Source organism: Cebidichthys violaceus, unplaced genomic scaffold (genome assembly GCF_023349555.1).
Source record: "Cebidichthys violaceus isolate CVI_PGR_0920_01 unplaced genomic scaffold, fCebVio1.0.p SCAF_9, whole genome shotgun sequence".
In the NCBI taxonomy this organism is placed as follows: domain Eukaryota; kingdom Metazoa; phylum Chordata; class Actinopteri; order Perciformes; family Stichaeidae; genus Cebidichthys; species Cebidichthys violaceus.
The window spans coordinates 5,858,199-5,878,709 of record NW_027176975.1 but is presented as its reverse complement, the minus strand read 5'-3'; the positions used below and the strand labels follow the sequence as shown (position 1 = coordinate 5,878,709).

Sequence of the window (20,511 nt, the reverse complement as noted above, 5' to 3'; positions counted from 1 at the left end):
GCACTCTTTAGCTAAACGGGTACATTTCCAGGTTCGGTAGAGAAGGAAGGGAAACGCGAGAGGTGTTGCACTGCAGGTTTGTGTTTTGACGATATTTCCCAGTTGTTCTATGCCACATTGAGCTTAATGTAGTTACAGTGCACAGGTAATGTACAAATACATATGTCTTTGGCAGTTAATTTGTTCCGTATTTCGTGTCTGGTGCAACGCTGCCTAATTAGCCTGGCTAACGTTAGCTCCCCTTGTGCCCCACCGAAATGATTACAACATGGCGAAATTAGCTAGTGGCTAGCTTGAGTGGTTCGGGCTGGTCTTTGTATTGACCGATAAGTCATGTTTCATCAACCCACTCGCGTTAGATCACAGACACATCGAAACGTCTTGCCTCTTATGTAACTAGTACAGTGATTGCAAAGGGCGTGCGATCATGTTTTAATAGCTAACGTTGGTTCAAACCTAATGTTACACGACGGAGCTCGTAGCTAACCCAGGCTATTTAGCAACTCAGGTAACGTTAGCTAAGTTAGCACACTTAGTACAACTGTTCGCTATCGTTGCTTAAATTCTGGCTTTCGTTATTCAGTTAACGTTGTAAGATTGCTTAAAACTGAGAACCCGTCGTGTTTTGCCGGTTTAGATAGCAGTAGGTTTGCGTTAAGTGGTAACGTAAACGTTTAACCGTAACATTAATATAATGTTAATATTGTTCGTTCATCACTGGCTGATTGACTCAGCTCCTGATTCTCCAAAACAGTGCAAATGCCTGCTTCGCTCTCCACCCAAACAATCTTCTTAATGTCACGATACCATAACTGATGAGCTACATTTTTATGATTATTGTAAATAGTAAATATTGTCTTTAATGCTCGCTGGATAGATGTTCATGAACCTATTTGACTTGAAACGTTAGTAAACGTAAATATATTTTAAGGTCACTTCTACATGGGAATGGAATAAAATGTATTCGATCATAATTGTTGCCTTTGCTATCACTGAGCCTTTTTGTCAAAGTGTATTTCAACTAGCCTCTCCCTCCCCGACAGGTCGTAGCAGCTGTTTGGTTCTTGCTTATTTAGTTCCGCCTATCAACACGCCCTTGTCCCTGTAATAAATATCGGTGAGTGCCGGTTTTCTGCCAGTTTTCCTCCCATCCCGGGCTCTTGAATAGCTGGATCTCCAGCACAAAGCTTGAATTGACTTATTTATTTTTCTCCTTTTCACAATGCTGACAGACCTCCACAGCTCACGGGGGCCAATTTTCTGCTTCTCTCTCCCTACTGCTGCTGCTGCTGCCGCCGCCTATTCCCCGGACCGTGCTGCCCATCCCGTCTCCTTCACTCTCAGAAGACCATGGAGACAGAAATTGAACAGCAAGACGATACTTCATTCGGTAACACAGAGACAAACGGTATAAAACCTAGTTTTTTTTACGTTTTCGGTTATGTTGTCAGAATGTACCAGTTTATTGGTCTTTCATATTTTTATTTTATTTTATCTAGTGGAGGGTTGTGTATGCAATGTGTGTGTTTTTATCTCCCTATGCCAGGTAAGCGTCCTGCTGAGGATGCAGATGACCAGAAATCATTCAAGCGCTCCAGGAACTCAGACGAGATGGTTGAGCTTCGCATCCTCCTGCAGAGCAAAGTAAATCAGTTTCCCTTTCATCTCACAATGTTTTTCACTGTTTTGTGCAGCCCTTCAGTAAGACTCCAGATTTGTTGTACTCCATCCATTTTTCATATTTTTAGTTGTTGCCCTAATGACATCTCTATCTTTTTATTTTTTATTTATTTATACCCTATTATTAGAGGTAGTCGTACAGACGTTGTGCTACTGCAAATTCTTGCTAAATAAAGTTTAAATGTTTATGACAACATATTATAACATTTTTATGTCATTGTAGATGGTAAATCTCAGATTTACGCAAAGAGATTTTTCCCTTGGTGTCTAGTGTTGTGAGTTTGAGACCTGGGTGAATCAGAATGAACCAGCTAATGGAATGTCCATGCTACTCAGGCACTGTGACATAGAAACACTTGACTTAAAGGTTCAAATCTTTTCACACTATGCGGTTTTACCTTCTTTTTTTTTTAATTCACTGTGGACTTGTTTTTTGCTGCAACATAGAAGTCTTGCACCTCTATGGAAACAGTGTAATCATGGCTAGAAGTAGAGAGAACAAAAATGTCTTTAGTGCAGTATAACACAGTTATGCCATGAATCATAAGAAACATAGGGGTGAATTCCTTTGAAAAGCTATCTCACAAAAATTGGAAAGCAATGGAATCGATCTATCCAACATTTTTCCAATTGTTATCAACATTGGGGGGGAAGATGTTAACCTTTTTTTGCGTCCTCTCTTGTCCTCTTTGACTCACTGCTGCAATAAAGCTATAAGTTAAGTGTGCTCTGTATTTTCAGAATGCAGGAGCTGTGATTGGGAAGGGTGGCAAAAACATCAAAGCCCTCCGTACAGACGTGAGTACATCTTATACATATACACTCAGAATTTTTATTTTGTATTATTTATTTTACCCTTCACTGGTGTTCAGCCTCCCAACATACCCAGCCCCTCTATAGAACAGCAGTTATATTTTTTTGACAGTCATTTACCGTTGATAACTGTTTACAAACTTGCTTTGGTAATTGGCAATATTTTCTTCTGTATTAATATGGGGTGTGGTTAGCGAGTGTCTGTATTGATATTAGCCCTGTTCATGAAAACGTCTGACAAACCATTTCGGGTTGATTTTACCTCTTTATTCTCATATGATAATCATGTGATTACCTCAGCTAAACTGGCCCCTGGCACAAAAAGTCCAATTTCATGTCAGTTTGTTTCTCCATCTTGATAATTTATTTTAACAATGCTGTTGTGGCAACACTGATGCTCTTGTTAATCTAAATTTATTGGCACAGTGCGGTGTTCATGAGGTCACCTGAAACGCCAGCTAATAAGGCAACCTGACTAATATTTAATTTTTCAATGTCATTGCCTCTTTCTCTAGCCCTCCACAATTTGCTCTACCCCCTCTCTCACTGTCTCTGGTCTATTCCCCAACATTGAACTTATCATGTTCTTGATATGCCATCACCCATTTTCCAATGTCACATTTTCTCCTTTTCTCTCTTTGACAAACCTATCTCTGAGAGAATCAAATTAAAGTCACGTTTGAACAGTGTAGAGCCTGTATATTAAAAATGTATTCCTCTTCCCTCTTCCCTCTCCCTTGTTTATTATTTTACTGTTGACTTTTGCCCACTTCCTCCTCTGTTGCCCATGTTCTGGATGGCCCCTCCTGCGCCCGCCCACCTGACACCCTGGTTGGCCCTGTCCATAATCGTGCCCTGTCCCTAAATGGGCGCCTTACTTGATTGACATCTGTGCTCGAATGGCCCTGGCCCCTGCCCATGCCACGCCCAGTTCAATGCCAGTGTGTCAGTCCCAGACAGCAGTGGGCCTGAGCGGTATGTCCCTAAGCTCCTCCCTCTCACTGCCTGACTACAGGTCAAACAAACAAAAAGAGATGAATAATAAATAGTCATCCTGCCTCTGTCAAGTCACTGTATTTTAACCTACCTGTTCTCTTAGTATTTTAGCCTGAGTCAAAATGCCTAAATGCGTTCATGTCCAAATCTGCCTGTAAAAGCCATGTCGAGATCCTTTTTCTATGCCATTTTTAAAGTCACGTCAACATTAAGAGAAACTTAGGATGGTGTTGTCAGGGTTTTTCCACAATCTGCCACTGTCTTTTTAAATCTTTGCTTTAATCTGTGCAATATATCTGTTTTTTTTATTATGTTTTTGCTGATGATTACCCTCCACTATCTTTGCGTTTTCACCTCCCTCCCCCCTCAGAGTGGATATACTGGTGTTCTTGTTTTTTTTCCCCGTTACTTTCATAAGCTCACCTGCTTCTCGCACCATCCCATTCTTTCCTTGAGATGCTATAATTGTACTGATAGACCCGTGATTGTCCTTTCATTCTGAAACGCAAAAGGCAAGCTAGGATTCAAGTGTTGTGTCTGTATGTGTTTTTCCTTTCCCGTCTTCTACTTCATCTGAACTTTATTGACTACTGGAGCTATTGAACGTACAGATTATCTCTCTCTGTCCCACTCATCCATGCATTCTTTGGTGTTACATTTATTGCTTCTCCCATCCCCTTAAATAGTGGTGGCAACCCTAATTTTCCATGGTATAATCTGCTCTGTTGCTCTCCCTCAGTTGTCTACCATTCTACTTCCATGTACAAACTGTGCTTAAGTTATCTTGATCAGTAAATTCATTGTTTATTTTATTGTTTAACTAGGTGGGTGCAGACAACAATATTCTATATATTATCGTTGACCAAAATGAGGCATCAAAATTTGTATCCAGGCTATTATTTAAAGACGGGATGCTTTGATAAACGTGATTTAAAAATATGAGAGAGGAGCCATTGGTTCTCTCAGTCGTCCCTAATCTTTCAACGTTGTGTTAGGCACTTTGAAGGCTTTGTGGTGTGCATCCACCCAGCTATGCTTTAGGACTATAGAGTTCTCTTTGGCACCTTTGGTGCTTATTCCTGCCAGATCCTCCTCAGACTTACCCCCCCTCCCCCTCCCCCTCCCCCTCCCCTGTCTCGCCCCTTCAGTGGTCACCAAATGCAGTCACTTTTCTTTGGGTCCTTTTTTATTTTGTCTCTTTTCTTCCTTTCTCTGGATAAATAACTGTTTTCTTTCATTGCATATTTGGGTACCAGTTTTTCCACTTAAAGTGGTGAATTATCAGTGACCATGACCAAGTTTAGAAAACACTGGATCTCAACAGTTCATATGGCTGTGTTAGTTTCAGTAGTGAGTTGGTTAAATGGGGTGTGGTTTTTTTTTTTTTTTTTTTTTTAATGGCATGAAAGGGGATGTTATGAGTTCTCTAATCTCAAATGTTGTTCCCTCCCCCTGGGATGTCTTACTGGCTACCCCAACACCATCATCTTTGTGAATTATGAAGCATCCTGAGCATCAGTGCCGACATCGAGACAGTTGGAGAAATCCTGCTGAAGATCATCCCAACATTGGAAGAGGTGAGGACTTGTTGCACTTGGTTTCTTCTCTTCATGTGAAATCCTTTTCAAGCCAATGAACTTAACCATTTATTTAAAAGTGAAAGTAGTTATCACCAAGCTATGTGTTGTAAATGTCCTTTGTGTATCCAAGATGCTTTCTACTTAAATTTGTATTAGAGTTTTGTGCACTTCTGGTATTGTTTGCACCTGCAAATAAGTGCTTTAATTGGCTTAATTGAACTGGACTTATTCAAAACATGTTTGCTTGTGTCTGCGCTCCCTTTTGAGGCTTTTTATAAGACTGTTGCCATGTGCCTGTACCTGCAATCACTTGGTGGGAAATAATTTTAAGTATGGTAATATGTTCTGACTGACTTCTCTATACCCTCTACATTAACTTGCTATTTTGTATCTATTAGGTGCATGATATTGCTAGAATTAAAAATAAACCCAAGTCTTGGGCAGATTTGAGACTTTCAGAGAACTAAATAGACCGTGCCGAAGTACTAACATGCGACATGTTTTGCTCAGTACCAGCAGTACAATGGTATGGATTTTGACTGTGAGCTGCGCCTCCTGATCCACCAGAGCCTGGCTGGCTCAATCATTGGAGTGAAGGGAGCTAAGATCAAGGAGCTCAGAGAGGTATGTTAATGTGATGTGGATCCGTTTTTTGCAACTAAATCAGTTGCAAAGCAGTTTACAGACTGACTTGTGTGAGTAATGTACAACATGGATTCTCACACAGCCTTCTGTTGCTGCCAGTCTTTCAGTTGTAACAAGAATACTCTTCATGAAATGACTGGATTAAACCCAGCTGGAGGTATGACGGGGAGTGATTGTTTGTGCTTATTTCCTAACTGTTATTTTCCTCTGGCTCAATCTTTTATGTCCTAGAATACTTCATGTACCTCAAAGATGTGAAAATATACCCATAAAATGACAGTCGTGATTTGATGTGTGAACTGTAATCTAAGTGGAACCAGCTGCTGTATCATTTAGATCTCTTGCTGTGATCCTCATGTGTGCCTGTATCTGTGTCTCCAGAACACAAAGACCAGCATCAAGCTGTTTCAGGAGTGCTGTCCTCAGTCGACAGACCGTGTGGTGCTGGTCGGCGGTAAAACTGAGCGAGTGGTCGAGTGTATCAAGACTATGCTGGAGCTCATCGCTGAGGTGAGTATCTTTTAAAGTGGTCCAGAGGCCCTTTTTTTTGTGATTGGCGAGTATAATGCATTGAAGAAATGCAACAGTTTGAATCCTTTGTCTGATTGACATTACATTGATTGTTGGAAATATAAAATGTTGCATAGTGGAGGACAATCAAGTATCAACAGCATGTCAAACTCCAGCAGATTTTTGCTAGAGATGCATCAAAACATTTAATGCCCCTTTTAGTTTTATTTCAGGAACATAATATTGTTGTTAATAGTTGCAAATGTTCTCCCACCACACCTGTATTCTTGTAAACTGCATTTCAAATGTATTTGAGCAGGTCAGTTGATCTCCCTTCTGTCCCCCTTGTTTAGGCTCCCATAAAGGGCCGTGCACAGCCCTACGACCCTAACTTCTACGACGAAACGTATGAGTATGGTGGTTTCACCGTAATGTTTGAAGAGAGGGGAGGAGGTCGCAGGCTTATGGGAGGGTTCCCCATGCGTGGGGGCAGGTCCAGCGGTGGAGACCGTGGGTTTGAACGAATGCCCTCTAGCAGAGGGGGGCGGGGACCCATGCCTCCTTCTCGCCGTGATTACGATGAGATAAGCCCCCGCCGAGGTCCTCCTCCACCCCACCCGAGTAGGGTTGGCAGGGGGAGCGGGCGTGGACGCAGCATGTCCATGGGACACCCACACAGAGGAGGGTAAGACACGATCACAGAGGATCTACCGTCTGGTGCTCTTTTCTCTGTCGCTCGCCTACTTTGCTTTTTTTCTTTTCTGTCCTGCAAAGGCGTGGACACTTAATTGAGTTTGTAAGTAGAGGTGTAACGGACCCTAGCTGATCAGTGATCTGTACGGATCCCCCCCCCCCCCCCCCCCCAAAAAAAAAAAAATTAAATATGCAGTCGGGATTTGCATTAATGCGTTATAGTCGCCGATCCCTGATTGTGTATAGCCCTATTTGTTAGTGCTTGTGTCTATGTAGTTTTCCTAAAATATAAGCCTTACGTTAAAGTGGGCATGTTGTCTATGACTAATACAGATACAATATCTTGTACACATTCTTTGTTTTACTGAACACTGAAGTGACTTCATGATCCTACTCATCAGTTTGAAGTTGAGTCTTTTTACTCCTGTTAACCTCTTGAGTTGTAAGTGTTTGATATTTCCCACATACATTCTAGAGCACTTGTTTCCTTCTGCATCTGCATACACAAAGCTTAATCCCTCCTCAGGGGCTTAGTTTCGAGTCAGGCTCACTTGCTCAACTTGCTTTACATTGTGTAATTCAGAGGTTAAACTGAGTACAGTATTCTGCATGTAGTCCAGTGTCGCACTATGCGTCCCTCTGGAAACATTTGTATTCACGGTTATCATTCCATAAATTGTATGTGCTCATCACTGTATGTCTGGGTGTGTTTGTGTGTCTTTTTCCCATCTCCATCTTGCCCACAGAGAAGATCGTTACTATGACTCGTACCGTGGCTCAGAGGACAGGTCCAAGTAAGTTTCTGTCCCCAAACCTTTGCCCAAACCTCCTAACTTACCCCAACAGGGATACTTTGATATTTTGATGTTCTGTCATTTTGTACCTACAATATAGGAAGGTGTTCTGTAAAGGCAATTCAATGAAGCAAAGAGTCCTCATTAATACCATTGGGTGGTGCTTCCTAATTGTACGGTGCCATTTTATCCTTTGGTCTTAGTGAGGATCATTTACTAGTGTTCAGCATAATTTCCATTGGAAAAAACTTAAATTAAAATGAAGTTGTGTGTGTTGAGGTATTCCTACACATCCCATATTTTCCTGCGTTAATACTTTATTGTTGCATTTTGTTGAATATGCCTGGTTATCTACTTGCTCTCATAACTCTTGAGAAAATAACACTTTGGCCTTCTTGTCATCTCTAATTCTTAACACTAATGACTGCCTTACAAACATCCATTGCTCTACTGTCCATTTGCCTGTAGTTCCCTAGCCAGCATAAGGCTGCATTCACACCAAATCATGCATTGCAGTGATTAGTACATGGTTGTGCGTCGATATGAGAGTGTCACTTATTTATTGCCCATTAACACCAATTGGCCGCACAACAATTATTTCCTTTGTTCCCTCGTGGCGAGGCTGTAAAGCTCTGGATCACCGGTTACGTGTTTAGTCACTGCAGCGTGACGTCTGTTTGCGTTTCTCCGAATGTTTATTCTCCTTTTAACTTTTTGGTTCGAGCCTTTGCATTTGTTTTTTCAACGTCCCCACCGCCACAGATTAAACGCACTTCCCACATTCAAATGAATAAGAGGACTGCCGGTTTCGCTGCAATGCCCGATTTGGTGTGAATGCGGCTTCACTCCTTTACCCTGATCCCAATTCACCTGTCCCACTTTGTAGGGAACTGCACTAATGTTGTACAACCACATCTTTCCTGTGTTAATATCCAATCTGCTATTCACTCCCAGTTTTCCCCAGGTTGAGAGGACGTAGTTGTGGTGGTGTATATGATGGTCATGTGCTGATGTGAAGCTGACTTTCGTCACTTGAGTGCCCTGCAAAACGGCATGCTGACTTGTAATTGGAGGAGTCCGTTTTTGAGATGTACTGTTGCATTTGAATGCAACATTCTGGCAGACTTTTACACGTAAAATGGGAAGCTCTGCACTACCCAAAACCAGAATGATGCTGTCATGACCTGGTGTCAGCTGTCCACTTCTAGAGAAAAGAAAATCAAACGGATATAAATATGGCTGATATGGTTTGTAGAAAAATGTGAGGTCATTCTTGTAAGACACTTAATGATAATGAGTTTATATAGCTAAAGCAACAAGCCGTATGAAGTGATGTACAGGCTGTAGTTTCACATGAAGGTAACATCCAGGAACAGCAAGAGTACCAGATAAAGCCAAACACATTTCTTCAGCAAATTCCTTTATTTGAGCTCAGTTTTGGGGGGAAAAATCAGCAGCCCATGGCTCTGATCATCATCATCACCACCACCTGTCACTTCTCTCACCATAACACTGTCAGAGCTGTTCCTGTTACTGTGTGGGAAGATGGCTGAGAGGAAATGTGTTTATACTGTAATCTTGCTCAGCGTGTGTGCAGTTTGACCTAGACCACAAATTTCCTTTGGAATGTTGTCAAAAAAAATAATTTCTGAGCATTTTATTTTTCTGTCCGCCCCATTCTCTCTCTCTCTCTCTCTCTCTCTCTCTCTCTCTCTCTCTCTCTCTCTCTCTCTCTCTCTCTCTCTCTCTCTCTCTCTCTCTCTCTCTCTCTCTCTCTCTCTCTCTCCCTCCCCCCCCCCCCCCCCCCCCCAATCATTTCATCACCAGTGACAGAAGAGGCAGACCGGATCGCTACAGCGATAACATGGTTAGTGACCCTTGCATGCAGCTCTTGGGTGCCAGTGTTCTCAGGCTTGCACACTGGTTGGTCCCAGCACCAGGCAATATGCTGTGATTGTCCATTGTGCTGTAATGATAATAGAGTTTATTGACAATACAACTGTAGCTGGTCCCTCATGCTCATGTGCACACACTCATCTGAGCCCTGGCCACACATTCAGGATAGTTTTTGCATGCTGTAAGCCACCAAATAACCATAATCACCACAGTCGGAGATACCCCATAAAAAATCAGCTATAATTGCCCTCTTACTGTGTATTTTTCATGGCCAGCCGGTTTCTCCTGCAAAGACGGGGAGGATGTTGGGGGTGGGGAGGGTGGGGGTGGCCATGGTTGGTTGCTAGGCAATAATAACGCTTTGTTGACAGACTGGAAGGTCTCTCTCTCTCCCTCTCTCGCTCTCTCTGAGAGCTAGCAGGATACTGCCTGCCGTTGCTCAGCAACAGCTTTTTGAATTGCCTGTTGCCCTGGTGACAGCAGCAGTTGAATAGCAGGTGAAAATGGGGGCTGATGGAGATGCAAGGAGAGAAGGGAAGGGGGGATGGAGGGAGGGAGGGAGGGAAGGAGGAGGAGTCTAGCTTATGGATGAAAACGGGGTGGTTTTTAGTCGAGTCTACTCTGTGGACGAAGCTGCTGCATCATCATCATACATCTGTGCTTACAACCCTCTGTCCATTCATCTGGGATGTGTAGAAAGATGAAAGAATCCACTGTACCGTATGTAACCCGTTTGTGTTTCTATTTGCTTCTTACAGAGTGGAGGAGGATATGGTGAGTACTAAGCCTCTGTTGTTTTTCCCTGTGTCATTATATGAATGTGGTTTCAAGGCTGTCAGTTAGTGTTGGTGGTGAGCCTTCAGTGTTCTCCTCAGCAGGCTGTAGTGTAGCATGTAGTCTGAATGTGTTGTTCATAGACAATGTGACTAAATGTGTACAGTGTCAACGTGGCTAGAAGGACATCACGGCTCATATTCAGGTGCTGGGGCTATTGGTTTGCAACAATATTGTGCTTTGCATTGAAACTCTAGTGGAATGACATTTTACTTACAGGTACAATGAATTGTCTCTTTGAATAATCTTAGTTTACAGCAAATGTTTAAAATGACACACAGATAATTAAAAGGCTTGTATGATGAGTCGCATGTTTGAGTTTAGTATTTAAACGGGCGATTTGTTTATAAATGTTACAGACTTAATGTTAATATTGAGTTTTCTTGCTTTCTCTCCTGCTCAGACAACACTTCCTCCTGGGATAGCTACCAGTCAGGTGAGTTTTTACACCTTCTAACCATCACAATGAAAGGTTTTTTTTGCTGAGCTGTGTGTGATGATGCTGGCAGCCGGGGATTGATTTCAGGTGCTCTACTTACTTTCTCTCTCTTCCCTGTATGTTTTGGTCGTCCTCCAACAGGCGGACGTGGCTCCTACAATGACATGGGTGGCCCTGTCATTACCACACAAGTGACGATCCCTAAAGATGTGAGTAAATGACAGCAACATAACATACAAACTGGCACACCAAAGACAAATCGGTGTACCTCACCCACTATACCCTCGTCTCAAAAAACCCATCATTACCGTCTCCCACACATTGACCTCACTCTAGACAAGGACTCAATAGTCTTTCAGTGTAACTGACAAACCTTTGAGAAGTAGTATTATTCATCTTTTCCTAAACAGCTTGAACTCATATTTTCTTGAGCATGTCATACATACTATATTACATTTTTTTTTTTTTTTTTTTTTTTATAAATCTTCTCACATGTACTCCCAGTGCTTAAAATATTTCTCTACATGCTTGTCTTTTCTTCCCTCTCATTCTCTTCTCTGTACCCCACTGACAGCTGGCTGGCTCCATCATTGGAAAGGGAGGCCAGCGGATCAAACAGATCCGCCACGAGTCAGGAGCCTCCATCAAGATCGATGAGCCTCTGGAAGGTTCCGAGGACCGAATAATCACCATTACTGGCACCCAGGATCAGATCCAGAACGCCCAGTACCTTCTACAGAACAGGTAAGTTCTCACATGAATTCCATGGAATTGTGCTCATCAAACCGACTAGCTTGTATGCATAGAGTTGAACCCTTTCAAAACCTCTGACATTGTCATGTAGGCTCCTGTAAAAACTTTGTTAATGCAACCATCTCAGAGAGTGCAGTACCTACTGATACTTACCTCTTTCAACCCTTTGTTCCACACATATATACAGATTATTTAAGATTATAAATGTATTTTTCTGAAATTGCATCTTACTACTAGTTAACCCACTTGCTGTTAGGTTGTGTATTTCTGTTGCCTGCTGTCTCTTCTCCACTAACCCCCTTCCTTTTTCCCCATGCAACCTGCAACTAGTACAAACCTTCCTCTTGCATGAAATGGCTGTGAATGAGTAAGCAAAGTCAATAGCATTTCTTTTTTAAAAAGGGTCAATGTAATTGACATGCTTCTTTGACTGTCATATTTGTCCATTGAATATGATTTGGTATAAGTAAAAAAAAAAAAAAAAGCAGAATGTCTCTTTGCCATCCAAGCCGTTTCAGTGTGAAGCAGGGAGTGGATTGATTCTCCCCTGGCTGCTGCTGTGTGGAAGACTAGTGATTTTGTTGTTTTTAGTTAGATCAACCGACAACAAATCACAGTCTGCCAAATAGCACAGGCTCCTCCTCTTCTGTCTCCCTTGGCAACCAGTAGGCATGTATAATGCACACTACTTCCTTGTTGATGCTATCCGAGCTTAGCCACGAATGCTAATACGGCTGTAGTGTAGTGTTGCCATGGTAACTAACCCTGCCTCCCTCTTCCTCCCTCCCCTTCCTCTTCAGTGTGCTGCACCTGCTTGGACACAAGGACTAACCACACCCCTCTTTTTCCTCCTCTTCCTCGCTCTCAGTCGGCCATTTATTTCACGTCCCCCCCCCCCCCCCCTCGGTCGTACTCTCTCTCTGCCTGTCTGTCTTTCCCGCTCTCTGTCTCTCCCTTCCTGCTCTGCCCCCCGTTTCACAAGAGTTCATCCTGCTACAGTTGCATAGCTATATATTTACACTATCATTGACTTGTGAATTGCAATTTTCCTCTTGTGTATTTTATTTATTTTTCCACTCTTTTTATTTCAGTGTGAAGCAGTACTCTGGTCATTTGCTGTAGACCCAGGAGACTCAGATTGAAGCAGACTCAGATTGCCCCCCCCCCCCCCCCCAACCTTTCTGCCCCTTTCCAACACATCCCCTTCAGACTATTATTCTGGATTGTGGGTGTCTTTTTTGAATTTATTTTTGTATTTTTTAATGAAACATATGTCCAACATTCCTGTGCATAAAAGAAAATGTAGATGTTCCGCATTTTAAGAGTGTGGTCCATTAGTTTATCGCATACACTTTACTTTTTTGTTTTTTAACACATCTATCAAACTATTCTTCAGTCTCCTGACAGACAAAAATAAACATAACCTTCATTTTTTGATGGTTTTGATTTTTATGACTTGTATGTGTATGCTTGTGTCTCCGGTTTAAATCTGTCGTGTGTGTGTGCATGTGTGTGTGTGCGCACGCGCTTGGGTTGGGTGTGCTTTCGCTTGTCTATATCGGTCCCTTCACACACATTTGTAGCACATTACCACTCTGTGCAACATGCAGAATGTAAGATACAATTCTTTTAATTTTGAACCGTTTGTTTTTATTTTAGAGATGTGGGAAATTTCACCCTTCAGAATGGATTTGGGGATGTTTAAGTTAGGACGCTTGTTCAAACCAGATACAGAAGAATTTGTAAGAATATCCATGGTAGTTGTGTGATGAAATAAATTTGAATAATGTGAGTACCTCTTCACAAATGGAAATGTGTAGCTAGACATTTGTTTTGACATTTTATTCGAGTTTTGACAAATGATATTGAACTCATCTATTTTGTCCCTGCAATTTCCTGTGCTCTACACTTGTTTGCTCTCCATGCTGTAGACTTCACATTGTCAAATTGTAAAATGAATAAAGATGGTGCCACTTTTTACTGAACCAATTTGCATTTTTAATTGCAAAATCTTTGCAGGTGGATCCGTTTTCTGTGCACAGATGGTATCTGGACTAAAAGCTAATGTGATTGTTTAGGCAGCAGTCCAGCTGCCTGTCCATGCATGTTACATATAAAGTCACAACTATCCAGAATCATCTGTTAATCTGTAGATTGTTTTCTGGACCAAGTGAGTTATGTTTGTCTTCAATGCCAGAAAATGGTGAAAATATCCGCAAAAAGCCCATGATAAAATTTGCAAATTATGTACAAACCCCCAAAATATTATTTATTATATACGACCAAGAAAAGCAGCACATCTTCACATTAAAGAAGCTGGACTCTGCACATTTTTTGTGATAATTTTGCTTTAAAAATTACATCAGTTTATTAATTGGGTGGTTACAGGATATATTGTACCTCTGTACCCAGGTTTTAACTGGCCCAGCACGTTTCTATATCATCATTTATATAAAACGTTTATATTTTTATATAGATAGAGATCTATCTATATTTAAAAAAAAAAAATATATATATACACACACACACACACACACACACACACACACACACACACACACACACACACACACACACACACACACACACACACACACACACACACACACACTATTTTGCGTATCTATAACCAAGCAACCCATACCGTTTTAAAGGTTCCATGCCCATAACATGGACATGTTTTCCGGGTTCCTCTCCTGGCTTCTTACGATTGGTTTATCGGCCGGTGATGAGCTCACAACGGAGGCTCTGATTGGTCAACAGCTGGAAACCAGGTAGTGGAAACACGAAGCGACGCGCGCTTGCTGTAGGAGACAACGTTACTTCCCCTGCATTCATCGGTAAGTTAAGTCAAACATCCATTTATGAATGGAGAATAAAACGTACATTGTCGCTGAACACGAAGTTTGTATCAAAAAACAATGCACGTTGTGAAAGCTGTGTAATGTCCGCATTAGTGGTGAAAATCGTGAATTACTTCACAGTCAGGTACTACATGCACTTTGCTCGTCCAGTTTTCAGTGAAACGCAGTCACGTGATGTAGGTTACTTGGGCATATCTTATTAACCAGCGCACAATACTGCCATTTCCATTAAAAACGAGTACTTTTTTTTTTTTAAATGTCCGTGTGGAGAGTCAATCATTTGTCTCAGCACAGAAAGGACAGTGAAAATGAATTTCCTCCAGGAGGTCGCTGTGTTTAGCGTCATAGTATCTTATCAGTCTCAGTCTCATTGGGAGCACATCATTAACACACAGCCATTGAACACTTCAGATAGATGGAGTAGATCCAGGCAGCTTTTAGAGGTTCTCAAAGAAGGATCTAATTTAGTTCTTTTGGTTTTAATAATGGGATTGGTCAGAGATGGTCCTGTGTGCAGGGCTTTTATGTATTGTGCACCGCGCCTGCATGAGACGAGAGTGAAGTCCTTCCCTAAAAACACTGTAAAGGGAGTTTGAAAAAAAACAAAACAGCACAGATTTTCTCTTTTTAAAAAGACATGTTCCTTCTTCGTTTCATCTCTCCCCTCTTGATGATGTATTTTCATTGTGAGTGATCTAATAAAGCAGGGAGATTATCTTTAAAATGTAACTTCCCCAGAGATGTATGGAGCATATTGGTGTTTCAGTAGGAAAAGGGCACTGGCATTCACATCTCCCTCTGCACCCACCAATCATCTTACAGGCTGCTCACGAACACTGTAATGCGTCTGATTATAACCAAGACTCCTCAAACAAAAGAACTGGCTTACTCAACGGCAATGTCTTTGGAGTATGAAGGAGCCGAACATCACACAAGTAAATTAAGTTGTCAGCAAGTGCAATTAAATAGGCCTATCTAACACTTCTAGTGATGCACAGCAGCAGAAGGAAACGTCATCATTTACATAGTTATCTCCTTTGATTCATGTAGGGACTGCCGGTGAATATATTTGTATTTCCATGTGTCTCGTCAGGTGTGTTTCTTCTCCATACAGTAGCACAGTGTCCATCATGGAGCCACTTCTGTTCCCACGTAACTCTGGTCAGTTCGTAGCGGAGCGGAGTCGGGATGTGTTCGTCGAAGAGGAAGGAGTGCAGAAGGTGGCAGAGATGCTCTACAACCTCCGACACAGTGACGATCTGACCGCCAGTGGCTGGAAGAAGGCGAACCCACTGGCTCCAGCACCCACCTCTGACCAGGGGAGTCTGTCAACAGCCAGGACCACCCAGAGAAATAGAATATTAGTGTACATGAGAAGTGAATCACATAGTGCACTTTGCAATAGCAATGAATTTAAAGAGGGCCCAGAATGCATGTCTTCAATCCTTCTAATAATATGGCTTGAGATGTGGTTATTGTCTAATTATCAATTATTTTATAAATGTTGAGAAGCTCTTAGTGCTCTTCTGTACTAATGAACAATTTTGAGGTTCTTGTGTTTTACTTGAGAATTTCTATTTTATGCTACTTTATATTTCTACGCCACTAGATTTATCTGACAGCTGTAGGTATTATAAAAAAACATGATATCCTCACTCTATGATTATAATGCATCAATATGATACATATAATATAATTATATGTATCAATAAAATATCCAGAATTGGTTCCACATTGATAATAGGTCACTTCTGAGCTATTTTATTGAAGGAAGATTTTTAATTCTGCACTTTTACTTCTAAGGGAGTTATTTTAGAGTATGGTATTTTAGCTTTTACTTAATAAAGAATCTGAATACTTCATCCAACACTGCGTTTCATTCCCACAATTTGAATCGCTGAGCAAATCGGAAGGGATTCCGCGGTCTAGAACCAGGTTACCCTAAATTCTTGATTAATGAAAACTGGCCACGAATGGAGGAAAAGCACAATTCAGTAAAATAATGTCATGACGGCTTAGAGGTTCATTTTTGCTCAACAGTAAAATAATAATTCAAGACAACAACTGGTGAATTGAATGTTTGTACCTTTAGCATCATCCCCTGGTGAAAGACTTGAAAATGTATCTCCACTAAATGAAAGTGAAGTGAAGAACCCCTCTTTTTCTGTCTTTCATCCATTCTTTACCTGTTTTGTTGTTAGTGCAGTAACTGCCTGCTTGCTCGCTGCACAGTTTATACATTCCGCTTGAAGCCTCAGGTTCTCAGCCTTTTTTTTTTTCTGCTCTCTTGATAATTAGTGTTTCTCAACGTTGCAGGCCTTGAACTGGGTGTTTGTGGTAGACACCATGAACTTCTCCTTTTGGCCCGAGGAAGAGACTCAACAGTGTGAGGTGACCTATGAAGGGGCCACGTACACGGGCTACATGACCCTGTGTGCTGCCATCACCAGGGCCATGGACGAAGGTGAGAGCACCAAGAAGTGATGAATCTAGTTCTTTTTTTGCTTACTTTGTTAAAGGGCTGTTACAACCACATTTTAGGCGGTTATTGTTTTTTTTTTAATAGTACATTGATTCAGCTTGCACACAACCCGCCCTCCTTTCTCAGGTGCACATTTAAGGTGATGCATCACAGCTGTTACTTACCTTTTGGCGGGCAACATTTTAGCAGGATTCATCAAACTTACACAGAAAATAAACCAGATTGTACTAAGAGACCACCTGGGTGATAGAATGTCAAAATAATTTATCCTCTTTGTCAGCAGCTTCGTCTCTGGAGAGAACGATGTATAATCAAGTCCCTTTTTGATGTCTCTTTTTGTTCCTATTTTCTGTGGACCTTTGTTGTGCACTGCTATTACCAATTATTGTGTATGTGCCCTTTACTTCAACTTGGACTGCTGGGAAATTGCTTGTTGCTCTGCAAGCGCCTGTGCATCGTTCATAATTAGCGTGAATGACTCCGGATATGAATCAATTATGTCTCGTATGGAATAGTGCTCTCAATGTGTGGTCGCTGTGGCCTTTATAATTACAAGAGATTGTGTCTCAGAAAAACTCAGGTAGCTCTGCTCCAGAGTGTGAATCTCGAGAGTTGACAGCATGAGATCAGAACAAATTATGTCTTTTGAGCCTCTAGCAAGAATTGGCTTCTGTGGAGTTATATTCCTGTAATTATAGAATTTCATAACTTCATACCGTAGTAGCTTGAGTGTCTTCTCTCTGTCTCCAGTAGATCTTGTCAAGATAAAGATAAATAAAATAAAAATCCATCATCCTCATCCTCAAGCCGTCGTGGAAAATAACAATTAGTCTGGTACTTTTACTTTTGATGCCTTCAGTACATTCAGCTGATAATACTTCTGTGCATTTTTTGAATTCAGGACTTGTAAGGGAGTATTTTTAGACCGTGATAGTTTTACTTAAGTAGAGGATCTGAACACTTCTTCCACCACTGTCCACAGGTTTACCCATCACTGATCCGAAGTACTTCTCTCAGATGAGTGTGGAGGAGCTGGGACATGTCCTTCGATCAGACAATGAAACGCCTATGCCCATGCTTCAGGAGCGCCACCAGGTTCTGTCCCACAACCATGGCACTAGAGATATACCAATCATCGAAATCCACAAGCTGCTTCAATGATTTTATATCGGCATCGCTATTAATACATTCGTGCCTTGTGTTTTTACGAAGCGTAGTTTTTGACACTCCTGAATGCAAAGCTGACTTGTGCATGAGCCCATGAAAAGCCACTTATGTAGCACAAAGCAAAAGCAGAGCTTTTCAATTGAAAGACAAAGACAAACAGATGTGGTGAGAAAAAAACAGGATGTATCATCTCATCTTTCTGGTCAATAGACTGAACAAAGAAGGTGCACAGCGTATTATTATATCCCTACGTAGTGCATTACATATGTCTATGCATATGTGTGTGTGGAGTCGCACGTGTTATTTAATACATGAAACTCCAACCTGACATACCGACAGATTCGATTGTATTAGATAAATCCACTCCATTTAACGTTTTGTCTTATTAACTAAGAAATACAGATTTTAAGGCTCATATAATTTATGTGGGTATCGGTGTTACATTATTATCTGATCTATATTCCCTTAATAATAGGTGGTATTTGAAGGTGTGCTGCTCTTAACCTCCTACTCATCGTAATAGTTTCATTTGAACGTAATGAATCTTTCTAACAAGGTGCTCACTGAAGGCGGCCGCGTGCTGCAGGAACATGGCGGAAGCTTTCGGAGTTTTATCAGCCAGGCCGGGAACGACGCCCGTAAGATGGTGGAACTCATCGTGGAGAAGATCCCTTCCTACAGGGACGACGCGACGTATGAGGTAAGAGTTGGAGAGGGCTTAGGGGGATACAGTTATGGAATATTTCAAGTTTGGGAATTTGTGGATAAGTCAATGTTTGCCAGAATAATTTCCCCATAAAATATCCATGAACATTTTTTATATTTTCACTACCAGTCAAAGTCACACACAAGACATGACAGTGATTAAAACATTTACTACATCTCAGGGACTAAAATAATGTCTATTGACAAACACATCTAAATGTAACTTCCACACCATTTGGAAAAGAATAACCCAGAGGTGTTTTATCTTTTAAATTGGACATAGTCGATGCCATGGCTTGCTTCAGTTTTTCTCTCAAATTCATTGTATGCACAATGAGTGTACCGCACAACTGTGAAGACAATTTGAATTCGTAGTATTTCTGGAATATACAAAATGTTTAAAACCTCTCGAAAGCATAAAGGAAGCGTATGTGATCTGAGATGAATATATGCGTTTGAAGAACTTAAGATGAATTCTGATGTGAGAGTTCCATCTCCTGGCCAAAGACAGTGTGACAATAATGCTCCCTTCATATTAAACAGACAGCCAAGGAGCAAAGTATACTCTGTGCTCGTGCGTTGGTGCCATGATTTTTAATGAAAACAATAGATCGAGCAGCACTTCAAGTATCTAGCAGCGAGTGTAGAGCTGCCCCACTGTTTGTTTCAGGGGAAGAGAATCTCGTTCTACAAGCGAGCCCAGATCCTGGTGGCAGATTTCTGGGGCGTCATGGAGGCCAGAGGAGAGGGTGACATCATTGACATGGACTGGCTCACCATGTTTGCGGACTACAGGGTCCCTCAGGCTCTCGTCTACCTCGGAGCACTACGATACTCTGACGCACTGATGACGGCGCTGAACAACGGTGAGACAGGAGTGTATGTGCACATGTGTCTCTCTGGTCATAAGGAAATGAATCCTTTAGAAACAGTAAGGTATACTCTCTCTGTGTGTTATGCGTTTGTCTCCCGTTTCTACCAGGCGAGCTGCTGAGTTCAGGGGACAGGAGAGAGGTCGAGATCCGAGGTTGTTCGATTTGGTCCGTGGAGCTGATCAAAGAGCGCCTTTGCAAGCTGCTGCACGAGAGGGACGGACGGACCTGCGACATCAACTCCGCAGTCATTGACTTCTATCTGTGGCCTTATGCCAAGCAGCACCACAAAGAGATGGCCCACATTCCAATACACCACACACGTTGTATTTACTACTGACGAGCCGGCTGGCACCATTACATACAGTAGGCTGCACTCCTCAGTGTGCAGACTTGGCATCGGTGCCTTTCCCTGGGATAAAGCCAATCATGTCTCTGTGCCAGATATATGTACGAATGGGCTTCTGTCTAGCTGTAACAGAAACAGGTGTTAAGCTTTAATGTAGCTTGTTTGTTTAAGTGGGTAGTAACACTGTTGTCCATTGGCAGTCAATTAAAATGTTTACTGTTGTTGATGTGGAACATTTTCTATCAAACCTCCCACTGTAATGAAGAGCAAGTGATCATATACTGTATGTGAGCATACAATGATGGACACGTTGGTGCATCTGCAGCGGCTTAACCTTGTGAACTGACACTCAGCAAACAGTGAAAATAAAATACGTTCAATACATTTTGTAAGTTACTTCTTTTAAAGGAATGTTGCAATGAATTTCTGTAGAATATAT

General features: G+C 41.7%; 2 protein-coding genes across 15 annotated transcripts; both read left to right on the top strand.

The window, feature by feature from the left end:
• Nucleotides 1–22: 22 nt before the first annotated feature.
• On the top strand, nt 23–13,618 carry hnrnpk (heterogeneous nuclear ribonucleoprotein K). 14 transcript variants are annotated; one of them, XM_068702888.1, is made up of 17 exons: nt 23–76; nt 1,044–1,117; nt 1,348–1,408; nt 1,547–1,644; nt 2,422–2,478; nt 3,425–3,468; nt 4,994–5,066; nt 5,580–5,693; nt 6,096–6,224; nt 6,578–6,909; nt 7,664–7,711; nt 9,539–9,578; nt 10,366–10,381; nt 10,845–10,879; nt 11,009–11,089; nt 11,455–11,624; nt 12,725–13,618. In XM_068702888.1, exons 3-17 carry the CDS (start codon nt 1,351–1,353, stop codon nt 12,753–12,755), a joined length of 1,326 nt encoding a protein of 441 aa, XP_068558989.1. In that variant the 5' UTR covers nt 23–76; nt 1,044–1,117; nt 1,348–1,350; the 3' UTR covers nt 12,756–13,618. The 14 variants fall into 14 exon arrangements, with proteins under 14 accessions (XP_068558989.1, XP_068558988.1, XP_068558994.1 ...); XM_068702887.1 differs by having other exon boundaries at nt 1,345–1,408; XM_068702893.1 differs by having other exon boundaries at nt 1,233–1,408; nt 5,586–5,693.
• A 778-nt stretch (nt 13,619–14,396) lies between these two features.
• Nucleotides 14,397–20,456, top strand: qng1 (Q-nucleotide N-glycosylase 1). The gene is made up of 7 exons (XM_068704218.1): nt 14,397–14,473; nt 15,591–15,817; nt 16,815–16,961; nt 17,962–18,074; nt 18,703–18,846; nt 19,522–19,717; nt 19,834–20,456. The coding sequence occupies exons 2-7, from the start codon at nt 15,628–15,630 to the stop codon at nt 20,061–20,063; spliced, it is 1,020 nt and encodes a 339-aa protein (XP_068560319.1). The 5' UTR covers nt 14,397–14,473; nt 15,591–15,627; the 3' UTR covers nt 20,064–20,456.
• Nucleotides 20,457–20,511: the final 55 nt, after the last annotated feature.

Excerpts from the sequence above, each read along its gene's own strand:
- hnrnpk (XM_068702888.1), top strand. The coding sequence starts at position 1,351 with ATGGAGACAGAAATTGAACAGCAAGACGATACTTCATTCGGTAACACA. Across the intron at positions 1,645-2,421 it reads GCATCCTCCTGCAGAGCAAA|AATGCAGGAGCTGTGATTGG; the intron begins GTAAATCAGTTT and ends CTGTATTTTCAG. Across the intron at positions 6,910-7,663 it reads GGACACCCACACAGAGGAGG|AGAAGATCGTTACTATGACT; the intron begins GTAAGACACGAT and ends TCTTGCCCACAG.
- qng1 (XM_068704218.1), top strand. The coding sequence starts at position 15,628 with ATGGAGCCACTTCTGTTCCCACGTAACTCTGGTCAGTTCGTAGCGGAG. Across the intron at positions 15,818-16,814 it reads AGCACCCACCTCTGACCAGG|CCTTGAACTGGGTGTTTGTG; the intron begins GGAGTCTGTCAA and ends CAACGTTGCAGG. Across the intron at positions 18,075-18,702 it reads TGCTTCAGGAGCGCCACCAG|GTGCTCACTGAAGGCGGCCG; the intron begins GTTCTGTCCCAC and ends CTTTCTAACAAG.